At 35.3% G+C, this 19301-nt stretch overlaps 1 protein-coding gene across 1 annotated transcript in view; it reads left to right on the top strand.

The window, feature by feature from the left end:
• LOC123564552 (B9 domain-containing protein 1-like) overlaps nt 1–19301 on the top strand; it is a 33810-nt gene that overhangs the window by 8142 nt on the left and 6367 nt on the right. The window contains exons 3-5 of the mRNA XM_045358219.2: nt 3442–3553; nt 5262–5358; nt 11518–11648. Coding sequence (XP_045214154.2) covers nt 3442–3553; nt 5262–5358; nt 11518–11648 — 340 coding nt within the window. The remainder of the gene's footprint in view (nt 1–3441; nt 3554–5261; nt 5359–11517; nt 11649–19301) is intronic.

The raw sequence follows: 19301 nt of genomic DNA on the forward strand, positions 1-19301 counted from the left end.
AAGAATGATGGCCCTTTTTATACTTAGAAAATCATGGGTAGTACAATAGTTCTATTATACAAAAAAAATCAGATGAGCGTCAGCACCCGCACGGCGGTGCTCTTGTTCTTTGTTACATTAGTTTCTTAGTGATAATTAGACATATTGTTAACATTTACTTGATACATTGTGACTGTTGATCTTTGTGACTATTTCATTCTTACTACACATACATTGATGATTGAATAAAAAAAATAATTGTTAAACTTCTACATCTTACTTGGACACTTAACTTTAAAAGGCTGTACCAAGTTGGTTAACAATAAGCAATTCCCCATAACTAAAAAAACTCGTTTCTTAATACAGATACTGGATTGACTCTTAATTCTAAAGATATTTTAACATTTAGGATAATATTCCTGATTCTGGAACAACAATTCGAATAGCCACGCACTGGCTGTCTTAGGGACAGCTCTTGTTTACCAACCTCACCCAGGGTCAAGTCCCATAACTATTATGTATTTTGGGTAAAATTTGCCCCCATTTGGACTTAGAAACTCCTGGTTGAAGTTTTGCATGCGAGTTACTATCACAAACTAAGGCAGATATTGAATTGAAACTTGTGTCTTCAGGGTTATAAAAGTTCTGGTGATAGGATTTAAACCAGACTTAGTCAAACTATCGTAATTGTGATTTTTTTTTTCAATTTGACTGTAATTTCAACAGATAATTAGTTACTTTTGGTTAATAATCTAGGAAGAGTTCTTGAAAGTATAGTAATTGTAACAGGTGATATTGTAACAGCCTGTTTTTACAGTGTACATAAAATAAAATAAGTCCAATATAACTTAAATGAATTTCAAGTACTACCTAATTTCTCGTAAGTGGTACAGTATCCTCATTGAGTGCTAGAGGTCAATGTTGCTTTGTTCCTTCAAGCCATGTCACATTAGCCCCCCCGCTTAGCTCAGTAGGTAGAACGTTGATCTACGAATTGCGGGGTCATGAGTTCGACTTGGCAGGGCGTATGTGATATTTGATAAACGACATTGTGTCTGAAATCATTAGTCCTCCACCTCTGATCCATGTGGGGAAGTTGTCAGTTACTTGCGGAGAACAGGTTTGTATTGGTACAGAATCCAGGAACACTGTTTAGGTTAACTGCCTGCCGTGACATGACTGAAATACTGTTGAAAAACAGCATTAAACCCAAAACAAACAAACAATTTAGCCATGTCATATTAGACACATAAAAAGTTATACATATGATATGAGTAGCTCCTTGGCATGTTGCTCAGCACTGTATAGAAAGCTACCTTTTTTTTCTGTCATACCTTCAGGGCTCGACCTGGAGGATTGCCCTATTGCCTAGGACAGGTACAAGTGGAGTGCGGACAGACAAAAAATCATAGTCATTTCTAAGAAAATCATGTACTATGTTTTTTTGCTACACTGTATTGCAATACCTCAGCAGAAATTGGGTTCCGGCACGTAAAAGTATAGTTAAAGAATTCCCTATGACAATTTCCTCTACAGAGTTAAAGTCAAGTGAGGAATTTATTTATTAGTTGTATAACTTTTTTTCACAGTCAGCCAAAAATGAATAAATATATTAAATCAGATAATGTTGTGTAAACAAGAGTTGTTTATTAGTCCCCTACTGGTTGAAAACCAGTTTCGGGGACTATAGGAATGCACTTTTCCGTCATTCCGTCCGTCCGTCTGTCCGTCTGTCTGTCCGTCCGTCCGTCCGTCTGTCCGTCCGTCCGCAATTTCGTGTCCGGTCCATAACTCTGTCATCCATGAAGGGATTTTAATATTACTTGGCACAAATGTTCCCCATGATGAGACGACGTGTCATGCGCAAAACCCGGACCCCTAGCTCAAAGGTCAAGGTCACAATTGGAGGTCAAAGGTCAACAGGGCTTTTTTCCTGTCCGGTCCACAACTCTCCCATCCTTGAAGGGATTTTAGTATTACTTGGCACAAATGTTCCCCATGATGAGATGATGTGTCATGCGCAAATCTCGGACCCCTAGCTCAAAGGTCAAGGTCACAATTGGAGGTCAAAGGTCAACAGGGCTTTTTTCCTGTCCGGTCCATAACTCTCCCATCCATGAAGAGATTTTAATATTACTTGGCACAAATGTTCCCCATGAGGAGACGACGTGTCATGCGCAAAACCTGGACCCCTAGCTTAAAGGTCAAGGTCACAATTGGAGGTCAAAGGTCAACAAGGCTTTTTTCCTGTCCGGTCCATAACTCTCCCATCTATGAAGGGATTTTAATATTACTTGGCAGAAATGTACCTCATAATAAGACGATGTGTCATGCACAACTTTCAGACCCCTACATGAAGCTCAAAGGTCAAGGTCACACTAAACAGTCAAATGTTAACATAGCATGAACAGGGTCTGTTTCGTGTCCGGTCCATAACTCTGACATTCATTAAGGGATTTTAATATCACTTAGCACAAGTGTTCCCCATGATGAGACGACGTGTCATGCGCAAATCCCAGACCCCTAGCTCAAAGGTCAAGGTCACAATTGGGGGTCAAAGGTCAACAGAGTTTTTTTCCTGTCCCGTCCATAACTGTGCCATCCATGAAGGGATTTTAATATTACTTGGCACAAATGTTTCCCATGATGAGACGACGTGTCATGCGCAACACCCAGTACCCTAGCTTAAAGGTCAAGGTCACACTTTGAGATCAAAGGTCAAGAGGATTTTTTTCCTGTCCGGTCTATAACTTTGTCATGCAAAGCAGGATTTAGATATCAGTTTGGCACAAATATTCCCCTGGATGAGACAACATGTCATGCGCAAGAACCAGGTCCCTAGGTCTAAGGTCAAGGTCATATTTAGAGGTCAAAGGTCAAATTCAAGAATGACTTTGTACAGAACATTTCTTCTTCATGCATGGAGGGATTTTGATGTAACTTGGAACAAATGTTCACCACCATGAGGCACCCTGTTTTTAGAATTACGTCCCTTTGTTGTTTCTATAAATAGATTTTATTGTAACTTTTTTATTACTGGCGGTAGAGAAAAATCGAGACCACTTTTCTGTGGTACAGCATGCATGTTACATCCAATTTTTAGGTGTATTTTGACCTATCTCTAACCTGGTAAAGGGTTTCTTGTGGACTTATATTATATAGATTTTTTTTTTTTTTTTTTTTAAAAGATTAATTTCCCTTTGTTGTTACTATAAATAACTTACATGATAACATTTTTATAATCAGCCAAAAAAATTCAGTATGAAAACAACTGTGGGTTTTTATATATGCACATTTTAATCCAAGTGTGTTGTTATAACATATTGTATATGTAGTACAATATTGTTTATACATCATTGACAGATATCAGTTCATTATGTTATACTGCAGTAGAGAAAATTAGGTGCCTTCCAGTAGGGGACTTTGTATTGCATGGCAATACTTCATTCACTTGTTATACAGGGCTTGGAGGAGGGAATTACTCAAGTAACGAAGAAAAGTCAGGATGAAAGACAACAGTTTGTATGGAACTTCCCTCTTGATGTCACATTTAAAAGTACAAACCCACATGGATGTAAGTGAATGGAGTATAAGATATTTGAGCTGCACCATGAGAAAACCAACATAGTGTATTTGCAACCAGTATGGATCAAGACCAGCCTGCACATCCGCGCAGTCTGGTCTGGATCCATGCTTATCGCTAACGGTTTCTCTAATTGCAATAGGCTTTGAAAGCAAACAGCATGGATCCTGACCAGACTGCATGGATGCAAATGCACTTAGAATGTTGGTTTTCTCATGGTGCAGCTGATTTAAATATGTCCATATAACATTGACTGCTATGTAGAATCCATATACATGTAGTCTAGTAATAATATGACTGTATTCTTGCATACCAGACGGGGATTTCCGGTATCTTTACCGGTGCTGGAAAAATCCATCTTACACCCCGTCTCGTGCTGTAAATGACGTATAACGAACTACATATATGTAGAAGATTTATGTAGTAATTTATATTTTATTTAAAAAACAGAATAAAATTCAATACATTAACAGTTCCTGTTAGTTCCTGATAGTATATTTCTTGATTCAAATCACGTTATTTTATCAAAAATTCATAACGTTACGCTGCAACTGATAAAACAAAACCGGAACTAAACATTGTTGTTTGTTTTGAAATGCATGACGGACGTTGGTTTACGGCGCTTTGTTTAAATACACTGCCATAAGAAATAGTTCTAAAAAGAAAGTCGTTCTATTGATTTTATTTTTATTATTATTTCTTGAAATCGGTATGCAAGAAAAAGATTCTGTCACTGGTTATAGGTGCAAATGGAAATATCCAGCTCTCGGTTAACTGTTTAGGCGGTAACTGACGGCAAGGAGCCTCGTTACCACCTAAACAGTTACTTTCGAGGCCGGATATTCCCATTTGCACCTATAACCTATGGAAGAATCTTATATAAAAAATCCGCAGGAAAATAGAGAAAAAATTAACTAAATTAGGTGTAATAAAAATGCGATTGCTATTTTTAGTACATGTATTGGTAAATATTGAAATATTGTGTGATTGTTAGAATAAATGGTACTGCCTTCAACATTGCAAATGTTTCTAGGAACCTTAAATGTAATACTTGCGTAGCTATAAATGCTTCTTCAAATGAAATTAGTTTTCTGATTCTTCAAAAAATCAGCAGTGCATCAGTCGTGTTTTAATACATTTAACCCTTTCATTATTGTCCTGTTTCCCGTGCAAGTTTGAAAAATTGGCAGATCTTTTCGGCAGTTAACCATTTTGTTTTTCAAGTATTTCTCACTTTTTTTAAATTTGCAAACATTTCATTTTCATAAAAACATTCAAATTGACTTTAGTACTAATAATTATTTAACATTAATGTCTGGTTCGTGATTTAAAGCTCATTACAGGAATACACATGTTCATTTCTAAGTCAGATCCTCTTATTTGAATTTTAAATCTAATTAGAGGTTCGAAAAATGTCATTGTGAGAAGCTTTAATATGGTTATCCTTAATTTAGTGCAACAAAAAAAATCAAGAAATATTTTAATCAGGATAAAAATAGTTGTTTCAAAACAATCAAAATGTTTCTGTTCTTACTTTTGAATTTATTTCATGTTTTCTATTGCCTTTTTTCACCCATGTGCTAAGGAAAATTTGAGAATAATGCAAATTTCATTACTAGAACTTTTAAAAATCATTTTTTGTTTTTTTTCAATTTCCATTTAATGATTTATTGTTCATGGTGTCATACATGTTTTACAGGGCCTCAGGTTGTTGTGCATTGCTACGGTCCTGATGTGTTTGGAACAGAGGTTGTAAGGGGATATGGTGTTTGTCATATACCAATCACACCTGGAAGGTAATTTATACTCATTATCCCCTACTGAAGGCGGGTTGATATTGTTATGGCGTTTTTCGTCCAGCCATCTGAAAATAGAAACGTATATAATCTAGAAAGTATTTTAGCTACAATCAACAAACCTCACATGCATGATTATTAATCCCCCTTGACCTAGTAATTAAGCTGTTTTGCCCCTTGAATTGGTAAAAAAAAAAGAAATGAAAATCCTTATAATTCAAAAAATATTTCATCTATTTAAACTAGTAAAAATCCTTTGAAATGTTTTATACAGTGTACTCCTGTATTGGACGCTCTCCCATAGTTTATGACTCGTACTTTCTACGAAAAAAGTTTGATTTACAGCAATATTCACTTGCCAAATCTATAAAAAAATAATCTCTTTCTTTTTGAAGGGGCGAGTAAGGATGGTCCCTAAAATAAACATTCCCCTCTTGCAAAATGCAGGGTCCTTTAAAGTTGTTTTTTCAGAGGTAGTAAAAAATCATTAAGAAATTTTAGTAATAATTACCAAATTTGCTTAATCAGTAATTCAGCAGGCTGTATCTTGATATAAAACATTTAATGCACTTTATTTTAAACTATCTCTTTGCACTTTAAAAGTGTAAACATACAAAATTGTTTTGGTAATAACATAATGTTCGTGCATAATGCGTAATGTTACATCTTCGTGCAGACGGGCACAGTAAAGTATTTATTTTAGTTTTATAGGAGTGGAAAGTGACCCATCCTGTCTTCTGTAACTCTGAATGTAATTACTGCTGTTCTACCATGTAATTAATCCATGATGAGACTCTTAAAGAATTTAATAAGCTATGTTTTTTTATGATTTCTGTAGTGGCTCTAGAAAATAGTCATTATACCTTGGATGCTGTAATCATGGACTGTACAGACTTGTTTTGTTTTGAAATACAGCACTCTCCTGTGTGCACAATGCATAATTGTTTTTTTCAGAATCTGTACAATCGAAAAATCTAAACAAAGGCTAATTGTTTAGTAAGTAACGGTTGTTTTTATCTAACTAATTTAAAGAAGTATAAAATACACAGATTGGCAACAGGGGATAATCTCGCGCAAGCTCGTGTTTAGGCGGGTTATCTTACTGAAGCGTTTGCTAACTTGATCACTCGTGATCAGATCAACAGATGCTTATAAAAGTATTACACTGGCGATACAGCTGGCACGTAATAAACCGAATCGGGTCCAATTTTCAAACGACAACTTTTGATTTCTCAGACTTCCAATGATAAATTAAATCCTTCCCTTTTGTAGAAAATACTAATAACATTAAAAAGACACTATTATCATTATAAACAATCTGATAGAAAGTTTTTCACAACACAAATTTTTATCCTTTTGCTGTCTGTTTCATACACCGGTAAAATGAGATCTCATTCAGTTCCCACATGATGTTGGCGAGATTTGCTCTATATGCCTTTGAAGTTGCCGATCTATTCATTTTTATAGCTCTTTGACTTATGTAAATATCAAACTGAATCAGTGAACAGCTTTGACAGTTTTTACTGTTTTATCCATCCAATGCATTTCCTATAAACATTTTGCATTTTCTTCAAATCTTTAATAATCAAGTTGATAGTAGAGAAGATAAATCACTTTATAAAATACAAAGGTGTGTGTGTATGTTACAAATGTGTATGTTACAGGCACATGGTATAATCACACTGGCTAAAATTGATCAGATCAGATCATTGTTCCAACATTGTTTGACTGGTGAATTTACATACAAAGAGTGGTAAACATTGATAAAATTATATATTTTCAGTTTTGTAGGTATGGTTTACAGGAATTTGTTCCCATAATATAATGAACCAAATGGAAAAGATGGGTGGGCCTAGAGCTCAGATGGGTCAGAGTCTGCACATTGTGTTCATTTATCTGATATTCGTGCTATTGATTCAAAACTTCTGTACAATCTGATGGTGTAACAGTGGAAGGACATTTTTGTTAACTTTTGAGAATATCTTATGAAGTACTTTGCTTATCATGATCAAGTATTATTATTTTACACTTTATATTTTGAAGGGGTTTCTTGAAAGACAGTGCATGCATATTTTCTGTGAAATAATCTGGTTAGTTTTTGAAAAATTGGCCAAAACCCTAACACATCACAGTTCCAATTGTGTCGCTACTTAACATACTCAAGTGGTTACCATTCCGTTTCTCACTTTTTGAGCTAAAAATTCTCCCCATAAGAATCATTCTGACTTCACACAAACTAGTGTACCAACATTCTACTATAATTATGCTGAGCACAACGGCTGTTCTTATATATTGTATTTGCATATTTATTTTTGCGAGACAGTAGTCACATTTTTTGTGTAATTTATCCAGAACTAGTTGAGGGCCATTTTACATATGCACAGAAACTTAAATGAGTTCTAAACCATTGCCACTTTTGTTGTAAAGAAATTGGCTAATTGTTTCACATAATTTTTTATTATGAACCCATCATTGATTCCATTTTCTGGGTAAAACCGTGTGATAGCCTGCATGTAAACTGATAACATTAGTTATTTATTAATATCCAAAATAGTAACAACCATTTTGATATGTGAAAATGTTCCAAGTGACATAATACACAATGAAGTTCAGAAATAAAGTTGTAAGGAAAACTTCATTTTATGGCAAACAATAATTATAGGTCATTGCTTTCAAGGAGTAAAATGTTAAAAACATTCACAGGTTGTTTTGTGTAAATGAAAGATACACATGGTGTAAAGCTATGGTAAGGACTAAGGCTTAGACATTGAGATTATGAGAAACAGGATTGTATCCTGGACTGATTTAAATGTGTTTAAAGTAGCAAGTCATTGGAACAGTGTTGCATTAGGTTTCTTGCTGATTATTCAGAATCTAAAACAAACTGCAGGTCCATTATTATTTTCATTTGACTCTGTATATAATGGGTAAAAAATCCTTTAAACCAAAAAAGTGTCATTTCATCCATTTTGAATCCACTCTTTCTGCAAAAAATTCACAGTTCAAGTAATGTTGGAACCACCTGATCTGATCAAGCTTAGAATGACCATTGTGATGTAGTGACTAGTTGAATGGCCTAAAATTGGAAGATACTTGATGATGAAATTTACATAAATGCACAATAGCTGCAAGCAAGTTTATATTAATATATTCAGAGCAGGAAAAAACTGCTTGTTAGTGGAATATTGTACAATTATTTGCCTTATTGACAAGGAATTGCTAGGAAATTCTTCTTCTATATGAAGGTTGTCATTGCCGTTGGGAATGTGTGAACTTGTGACTTGCAATTAGACCGAGTTAAGTGCTTAGAGCTGCGAAAATATGGAACAAGTAACACGATTAATTATATATGAAAATTTTGAAGTGGACCATTCACATGGTGTAGATGTATTTATTTCTGATATGGATTTCCCTTAATAATTATGTCTTTTTGCCTTAACAATTAGAAAACAGCCTGTTTATTAAGATCATATAATTATATATATATAAGGTAGAGCGTAAGGTCATTATGGTTTCGAAACTGGCAATTATCCCATTTAACCAGAGAAATGCTGAAAATATTGTGATGTTCTTTGGTAAATTATGAAGAATGCAAGTTTTATGAAATTATGTTCGGGTAATCATATACAGATTTCTTAGAATGCAATTATTAGCTTGTCTATTTTTAAAAAACTACAAGATATTGTCGTCACTTGATGGTTGGCGTCAGTGTCGGCATTGGCATTGGTTATAATTTTGATTAGGTCCACCTTTTCTCAAAAACTGTAAGAGCTACAGCTTTGAAATTTTGCTCACTTGTTTATCATCATTAGGGGACTATGTAGGCCAAGAACCATAACTCTGTTTTGCATTTTGTCAGAATTATGGCCCTTTTTATACTTAGAAAATTTGAGTTTCTTGGTTAAATTTTTTGTTTAAGTCCACTTTTTCTCAAAAACTATCAGAGCTACAGCTTAGAATCTTTGCACACTTGTTTATCATCAGTAGGTGACTATGTAGGCTAAGAACATTAACTTTGATATGCATTTTGTCAGAATTATGTTCCGTTTTGTACTTAGAAATTTGAGTTTTTATCAAATTAAAGTTTTTGTTTAGGTCACCTTTTCTCAAAAACTATAAGAGCTACAGCTTTGAAACTTTGCACACTTCTTTATCACCAATAGCGTACTATGTAGGCCAAGAACCATAACTAGCCTGCATTTTGTCAGAATTATGGCCCTACTTGTACTTATAAAATCTGAACTATAACTCTTTTCAGCACTTGCAGAAGAGCAATGGCACATGTAGGCAGAAAGTGATGTCAAATCACCTTCAGCTTTCCTCATATGTAATGGAAATGAATGTCTTAGAACAAAGGTTAAACTTGAAACAAAAGTTACATTTTATAGTTGTCTTCATTCAGGGTTCACATGCAGGGATTACCCTGTCTAAAAGTATGTATTTAACAGAGCTTTAACTTGTTGTAGACTGATAAAATAGGGTGTAGTTGATCTTTTCATTTAAAAGCTGTTAAATACTGGTAAGTATTTCTCGATAGAATGATCAATTGTTCAATTAAAAGCTTTCATGTTGTTGTTTTTTGGTGGGCGTGGAGGGGTGGGGGGAGGTATTCCGTATTTAAGCATTTATCTTGGTTATCACTGGATATTCTGTTGAAACTGAATAAAAGTAGAAAGAGTTAAAGAACTGAGATTCCATAAGGATGAATATACTCTTACTTAATGGCAATGGTGGTCCTGAAATGGTTATTAGCACAACTTATTATAGCCCAATGCCAAGATAGATTTATGAGTACTAATAACCACTTCAGACACACCATTGCCATTTAGTGAGATGTTTATCATAAACCTTAATACAACGATTTCTTGTTTGCTTGAATCAGTTGAACATATAAAATATTGACATTCATGAATTTTGTGTTATCGTGATGACACAGGGTAAAATGACATAAAAAATGAAGTCACTCATCCATGGTGGGCCAAAAATCAGGGGGGGGTTTGCCCGCTTCTAGTTATATGGCCTAGGTTACAGAATTTTGTCCTAAGCATTTTTGTTACTAGTGTAGTGTATAAAAATGCTAAATAGAGTATTCCCTCCTGCACCACTATCACCAGTGTCAGCTGGTAGTATTATCCAAATGAATTCTACCATTTTACACCACTGGAGAGTCATATGGCTTTGATGATGATCTTTGGACATTGCTATCATTTAAGCCGTGCCATGGGAAAACCAACATAGTGGGTGTGCGACCAGCATGGATCCAGACCAGCCTGCGCAGCCGCACAGTCTGGTCAGGCTCCATGCTGTTCGCTTTTAAAGCCTATTGGAATTGGAGAAACTGTTAGCGAACAGCATTGATCCTGACCAGACTGAGCGGATGCGCAGGCTGGTCTGGATCCATGCTGGTCGCACACCCACTATGTTGGTTTTCCCATGGCATGGCTCATTTCTGTTCAGAGCTAATATTTAAACACTAAGCATTACATTTTGGTTACTCCGGGCAATTTCAAGGCCAATAATATAAAAAGTGGAAAAAAATTGACTGTTGATAAAATGTTAAGGCCACTGATGTTGAGGCAGAGAGAACGTCTTCTGAATCAGATAGCCTTTAGCCAGCTGGCGGCAATTTATGATTCTGCCTTTGCAACCAGTGCAGACCAAGATCAGCCTGCACTTCATTCAGGCTGATTATGGTCTGCACTGGTTGCTTTTCAGTCAGAAAATTATCATTGAAGACCCCTTCAAATAATAAATGGTATTGCCCAAAGTAAATGATGGACCAGTCCATTATGGAAATTTAGCAGAGTAAGGGTTAATAACTGGAATTTCTCAATCTTAGTTATGGAATATTCATCTTATGGTTGCATGTGGTCAATAGATAATTGGTTAAAAGTAAGGGTGTCACCATATCTGTCACCTGATCTCAGTGTTGTTAAGATTGAAAACGTTAACCCAGACATGTTCTTAGACTTGTATTTGAGATTTGATTATCCTGACTTCTCATGAATCAATGCTTGTTAACTCAGTCTGTGCTAACTAATAAGACAAGAATCTACAGCTGCTGCTATAATTGTTGAGTAATGTTGATGGATAGAAGTAAATGACAAACAAGAACTGTGAATCACTTTGTTAATTACTCTGTATAATTCTGTTTTGTAGACACAAGAGAAAACTGGCCATGTTTGTGCCGGAATCATCATCAACATTACAGAAGTTTACCTCCTGGTTCCTAGGTCGACGCCCAGAGTACATAGACCCTCGGGTTATTTCACAGGGAGAGGGAAGAGAAGGTAACCTATAAATTGCTTAGTAGTCAGGGGTCAATGAGTCATGGTTTATGTAACATTCTATGAAATATTACAAAAAAAAAAAATGACACAGGTGCCTTAAAGCGACTAACCCACACATTGTGAATTGTAATTTTTGAAATAAATTTTCGACAGAAGGGAAAATGCCGCAATTGTTTCATATGCTGTCTAGCGTCCCTAAAATTCCTACTTTTTCCTATTTTTTTTCAATTTGGCTAAAATTCCTATTTTTTAAAAAAAATCAATGGAAATTCTTAAAAGGCCCTATTTTTTCACAAAAATTCCTAATTTTTTTAACTTTTTTGCAATGATCAAAAAGAGAAAATGTTTTAAATGTTGTTTTAAAGTTCTTCTTATTCAGAAAAAAAACAGTTTAGCACAGATCAAAGCAGTTTACCAGTGGTAGACGTCTTTTCTGTAAATAAAGCACTATTTGTGAGTTACTTTTATGTCAGTCACATAAAGGTAAGCACATTACATGGTCTTTAAAGTCCATATTTTAATTTGAAAATTCCTAAATTTAGCCCTAAAATTTCCTTTAAATTGTACCAAATTCCTTATTTTAGCCCTATTTTTTTGTACAAATTGTCCTAAAATTAGCCCTAATTTTTTGTCAGGGTATGCTAGACAGCCTGCATATATTTACATGAATAATAATGGTTGACCAGTTTATAGTTTCCAGAATTACGGAAACATTTGAATTTTTGCAGTTTTTCTCATGAAGTTTTATATAAACCGTTACAACGCTTTATTTTGTTATTTATGTTGTAAACATTGATAAATATAAAACGAATCGTGACAGTATTTTTAGACGCTATCATCACGTGGGCAGCAAACCAAAAGTGTGCATGTAGTTTGATGGGTCAATTTACATACTCGTCTACCTATTAAAAAAGGGAAGTCAGAATGATTTACTTTACTTTATTAAGGTAAGAACTGCTTATCGTACTGAATAACATTACCTAAATATTAAAAGTACACCACAAAACCGAACTATAGGTAGCGCACAGAATTATGGCGTTTAAAAGTGAAAACAAAACAATAACATAAAATTAAGTCAGTACACTAAGTTTACGATTTAGTCAATGATTCCTTGTTGGCCGAGCGGTTATGGTATTTGTATTATACCTTTTCGTCGGGAGTGCGATCCCCAATTTTTTTCAGTTTGCATTACATACTTTGTGTAAGTTTGTTTTTCTCTGGTTTCTAATTTATTGTTTTGTTGCTTATTTTCATATAAAATTGGTAGTATCTGTAAATCAATCAATCCTAAAATTATGGCCGGGCGATGCTTTTTGTCGAGCCCGCTTGCAGAAGTGAATACATAGTTGTCCAAATGGCTGTTCGGTGTATGTGCGTGCCTGCGTCCGTCCGTCCGGATTTGTTTGTCCGGACCATAACTTTGACATGCATAGAGCAATCTCGTTTATATTTGGCATGAATGTTAACCTCAGTGGGACGGAGTGTCCTGTGCAAACCGCAGGCTCCTATCTCAAAGGTCAAGGTCACACTTGGAGGTCAAAGGTTAAATTCAATAATGACTTTGTCTGGAAGATTTCTTCTTCATGCATGGAGGGATTTTGATGTAACTTGGCACAAATGTTCACAATCATTTGTGGAGTGTCATGCGCAAGAACCAGGACCCTAGGTCTAAAGTCAAGGTCACACTTAGAGGTCAAAGGTCAGATACAAGTATAACTTTGTCCGGAGCATTTCTTTTTCATGCATGGAGGGATTTTGATGTAACTTGGCTCAATTGTTCACCATCATAAAACGGAATGTCGTGTGCAAGAACCTAGAATTACTTCCCTTTGTTGTTACTATAAATAGCTTATATTGCTTTTTTATTACTGGTCGTAAGGAAAAATCAAGACCACTTTTCTGTAGTATAATATGCATGTTACATCCAATTTTGAGGTGTTTTTGACCTATCTCTACTGGTAAGGATTTTTGTGTGGACTTAGTTTTTTTTAAAGATTTACTTCCCTTTGTTGTTACTATAAATAACTTATATTGTAACTTTTTGCAGTCATTTTTTATTTGGCATAAATGTTTGCCTCAATGAGACACTGGGTGTCATGTGCAACTCCTAGTTCTTTTGACAGCTGGCGGGCTCGACATGTTGCCCGTGGGCATCTAGTATTAAAGTGAAGTGTAAGATATTTATAAAACTAACACATACAGGTTTAAAAATATCACAGGAAAGCTTAAAAAACACTAGATCGTATTAAACGTGGAGTGTATTTAGACATAATTACGTGTCAGTTGTGACATATAATTTTAGTGAACATGTTAGAACTAGATTTGCAAACTCGTTTTGTCTTCATTCAATTTTAGTGAAGAAAAAATTAAAGACAAAATTTAACGGGTCTGGGAAATTCAGTTGAACTAACAACGAAAAAGTATAATACGAATACGAAAAAGTATAATACGAATACCGTAATGAGAAATCACTGATTGCATTGTAAACATACGAAGTGTACTGACTTCATTTTAATATGTCATTGTTTTGTTTGTTTTTATTATGCCCCCGAAGGGAGGCATATAGTTTTTGAACCGTCTGTCGGTCTGTCAGTCTGTCGGTCTGTCCGCAATTTTCGTGTCCTGTCCATATCTTTGTCATCCATGGATGGATTTTCAAATAACTTGGCATGAATGTGTACCACAGTAAGACGACGTGTTGCGCGCAAGACCCAGGTCCATAGCTCAAAGGTTAAGGTCACACTTAGACGTTAAAGGTCATTTTTCATGATAGTGCATTCGTGTCCGGTCCATATCTTTGTCATCCATGGATGGATTTTCAAATAACTTGGCATGAATGTGTACCACAGTAAGACGATGTGTCGCGCACAAGACCCAGGTCCCTAGCTCAAAGGTCAAGATCACACTTAGATGTTAAAGGTCATTTTTCATGATAGTGCATTCGTGTCCGGTCCATATCTTTGTCATCCATGGATGGATTTTCAAATAACTTGGCATGAATGTGTACCACAGTAAGGCGACATGTCGCGCGCAAGACCCAGGTCCGTAGCTCAAAGTTCAAGGTCACACTTAGACGTTAAAGGTCATATTTCATGATAGTGCATTGATGGGCGTGTCCGGACCATACCTTTGTCATTCATACATGGATTTTAAAATTATTGGGCATGAAAGTGTACCACAGTAAGATGACGTGTTGCGCGCAAGACCCTGGTCCGTAGGTCAGAGGTCCTAAACTCTTACATCGGCCATAACTATTCATTCATAGTGCCATCGGGGGCATGTGTCATCCTATGGAGACAGCTCTTGTTTCAAAATGTCACAATAGTGTGCAATACCTGTACGTTTGCACTCTATTGATAATCAGGTGATGTTTTTTTTTTTAAACCGGGAAACCCTTATTAGAAATTATAGACGAATGTTTTTATCATAAATTTATTAGTAAATCAATGATTTTCAACAGAATTTGATGAAAAATACATTGTAAGAACATCGAATATGCAGCATAAAGGTGAATACAGCAAAAGTTTGATTTTTTTAAAATCTGACACCACGATGTGTGGGTAATTAGTCGCTTTAAAGCTGTCTAAATCAGGTTTTGTGTAATTGTAGTGTTGTAAACAAAATTTTTGTCAGTTGTTATTTATGAACATTAAACTTAACTCAAAAACCAAATAGGTCATGCAAATAGCTATGATATTTGCAAAATACTTTGACCTTTGCCCTGTATGCTCTTGGGATGTAAAAAGATTCTTTCATGATGACTATCTTCTACCCAACTGCTTGCTTGTACTGATAACATACCTGTAAGGGGCAACTGGGTCTTCCTCTATCATAGTAAGTTGAATCTAGGATATAAAGTGTGTAAGTGTTACAGAAAAACCAACAAAACAAACTAGTTGACTTGGAAAACAACCCATAAAGTTTCTGTAGAGAAAATGATTAATGGTATACTGTAAAAACATTTAATTCTGCAAGTATGAAATTTCATAGTTTTGGCCAAAATGGTTTTTAGCTCATCTGATTTTTTGAAAAAAAATGATGAGTTATTGTCATCACTTGAGCGGTTGTCGGCGTCGGCGTCGGCATCTGCGTCGGCGTTGCCTGGTTAAGTTTTATGTTTAGGTCAGCTTTTCTCCTAAACTATCAAAGCTATTGCTTTGAAACTTGGAATACTTGTTCACCATCATAAGCTGACTCTGTATAGCAAGAAACATAACTCCTTCTTGATTTTTGCAAGATTTATGGCCCCTTTTGTACTTAGAAAATATCAGATTTCTTGGTTAAGTTTTATGTTTAGGTCAACTTTTCTCCTAAACTATCAAAGCTATTGCTTTGAAACTTGGAATACTTGTTCACCATCATAAGCAGACCCTGTACATCAAGAAACATAACTCCATCTTGCTTTTTGCAAGAATTATTGCCCCTTTTGGACTTAGAAAATCAGTTTTTTTGGTTAAGTTTTATGTTTAGGTCAGCTTTTCTCCTAAACTGTCAAAGCTATTGCTTTAAAACTTGCAACACTTGTTCACCATCATAAGTTGACCCTGTACAGCAAGAAACATAACTCCATCCTGCTTTTTGCAAGATTTATGGCCCCTTTTGGACTTAGAAAATATCAGATTTCTTGGTTAAGTTTTATGTTTAGGTCAACTTTTTCTCCTAAACTATCAAAGCTATTGCTTTGAAACTTGGAATACTTGTTCACCATCATAAGCAGACCCTGTACAACAAGCAACATAACTCCATCCTGCTTTTTGCAATAATTAATGCCCCTTTTGGACTTAGAAAATCATTTTCTTGGTTGAGTATTATGTTTAAGTCAACTTTCCTCATAAACTATCAAAGCTATTGCTTTAAAACTTGCAACAGTTTTTCACCATCATAAGTGGACACTGAACATCAAGAAACATAACTCTATCCTGCTTTTTGCAAGAATGATGCCCCTTTTTAGACTTAGAAAATCAAGGGTAGGACAATATTTCTATTACACAAAAAAAAAAATCAGATGAGCGTCAGCACCCGCAAGGCGGTGCTCTTGTTTGATGAAGATATGAATTCACAGATTTCCACTTTTTAGCTCACCAGAGCACAAAGTGCTCAAGGTGAGCTTTTGTGATCGCCCTGTGTGCGCCGTCCGTCATCGTCAACAATTTGACTGTTAACACTGTAGAGGTCACAGTTTTGGCCCAATCTTAATGAAACTTGGTCAGAATGTTACCTTCAACAAAATCTTGGACGAGATCGATATTGGGTCATCTGGGGTCAAAAACTTAAGGTCACTTAGTAAAAGGCTTGTTTGTACTCTAGAGGCCACTTTTTGGCTCCAGTCTTCATGAAACTTTGTCAGAATATTTGTTTTCATGAAATCATGGACAAGATTTAATCTGGGTCATTCGGGATCAATAACTAGGTGCCCGCCCGCTTAGCTCAGTAGGTAAGAGCGTTGGTCTACGGATCGCGGGGTCGCGAGTTCGATCCTCGGGCGGGGCGTATGTTCTCCGTGACTATTTGATAAACGACATTGTGTCTAAAATCATTAGTCCTCCACCTCTGATTCATGTGGGGAAGTTGGCAGTTACTTGCGGAGAACAGGTTTGTACTGGTACAGAATCCAGGAACACTGGTTAGGTTAACTGCCCGCCGTTATATGACTGAAATACTGTTGAAAAACGGCGTTAAACCCAAAACAAACAAACAAACAATAACTAGGTCACTAGGTCAAATGAAAGAGAATGCTTGTTTACACTCAGGCCACATTTTTTTGAATTGGTCAGAATGTTTGTCCTTATAAAATTTCGAACAGGTTAAAAATAAGATCAGGTTGCCTAATGGGTAAAAAACTAGGTTACTAGGCCAAATTGAAGATAAAAACTATAGAGGTGACACTTTTGCTCCAATCTTCATGAAACTTGGTCAGAATGTTTGTCTCTTTGAAAACTCAGACAAGTTTGAAACTGGGTCATGTGGTTTCAAAAACTGGGTCACTAGGTCAAACATGTTTGTAATAATGTGTTACTCTGGGAAGCGACCTAGAGCCTTCGTGGCTATCTTGTTTAGACAAAATGAATGCAAGTTGTATTTATAGTGATTTTATCTATGAAAAGTAGTCCCCCACAAATACTGATGATTTCACAGTACATTTGAATAGAGTCACTTAAGAAAATGAAACACAGTCATTTTCTGTTACATGATTGCTGCTTTGCAATTAGTGAAGTTTTCATTCAGTCTTAAACAATTCAAAATAATGTTTCCCTAATCCATTTTATTTATTCTTTGTCACAACTGATTCTGATGAAAATGCTGTGCACTTGTTTGATTGTTTCAATGAAATTAAACTTTTGACATGAATGCACAATCTGTATTGCCAAAAAATTGTTACCTTAAGTCTTTAGATCAGCAGTGGATGTGGCAGAATATAGCAACTTTTTAATGTTTCTTACTTAGCAGATGTGTCATTTTTATCGCATGAAAGGATTTCTTTCTTTCTTTTATTTGAAGGGGGATTAAGATCAGATAGTGGATGAAGAAATTAAAATCCAAATTATTATCTATAGAAAAAGTATATTAACATGTTTTATTGACAGGCATATAGTAAAGAAATACAGATTATTAATTGTTGCAAGACTAATGTGTTTTTTCAATGGCTTCAGCTCAGCTTAAGTTTTGTTTATGACCAAAATGGAATTTCAAGGATAACATATGAACAAAATATAAAACACTCTATATTAACTCAGAAATTTAAGTTACCTTTGGAACAGTTAATTTTTAAAATAAATTTTGTTATATCTTACTCTTTTTTTTTTCCGTCGTTTATATGACAGAAAAATTGTTGAAAAAGACGTTAAACCCGAACACACACACATACATTTTTTCAGAATTTCGTAAAAAATACTGAATAATCTCATTTTTGAGTCGGCTAAAGGCTGAAAGCCTTTTGACGAGTCCTTGCTGTTCAGCGATTCTCTAAATGGACCGAATAACACGTGAAGGGATGTAGTTCCATTAGATTTCTCAAACTTCAAACAGTTCACTGCATGAATGAAGTTAAGTTGTGTCAATTCCCTTTGCTATGACCAATATACGATGTAATCTGTCATATTTATGACTTGTAATTGTGCAATACTCGAATGTAACTCATTAAGCATAAATGTGCATTTTAAGAATTGCGCAGGCTTACAAAGCTAATGGGTAACATCCAGCGAAAGACAAAAAATAGTTCCACAGGGCTCCAGATAAGATGCGTATTAGCGTAAATTACGTATAGAAATAATGCAAATACGCATGTCTAATAATTTCTAAGCGTATAAAAACGTATATATAATTACAGAAACGCACACAATGCTTTTTTTAAAAACAAAATCTGAATCGTCTGGATGCGTTAGGTAACATAGCCGATCAGCCTTAATTCTCCCACATTGAACGTAAACACGCATCGTATGATTTCTATAAACTTTGCGTGGGTTGAATTTTGCAGTCAGTAAACGGATAAATTATCAGAAGAAGAAGTTGTATTTTCTTGTAGTTTTTGAAATCGAAAGTAGATCGTCTATGTTTGGCTGCTTTCACGAAACGAAACAACTTTTTTATGAAAAGATTTAAATAAGAGGTAATTTAACCGTAAACTTCAATGTCAGATACTGCCAATTGCTGCTA

The sequence above is a fragment of the Mercenaria mercenaria genome, chromosome 2 (assembly GCF_021730395.1).
Source record: "Mercenaria mercenaria strain notata chromosome 2, MADL_Memer_1, whole genome shotgun sequence".
Lineage (NCBI taxonomy): Eukaryota > Metazoa > Mollusca > Bivalvia > Venerida > Veneridae > Mercenaria > Mercenaria mercenaria.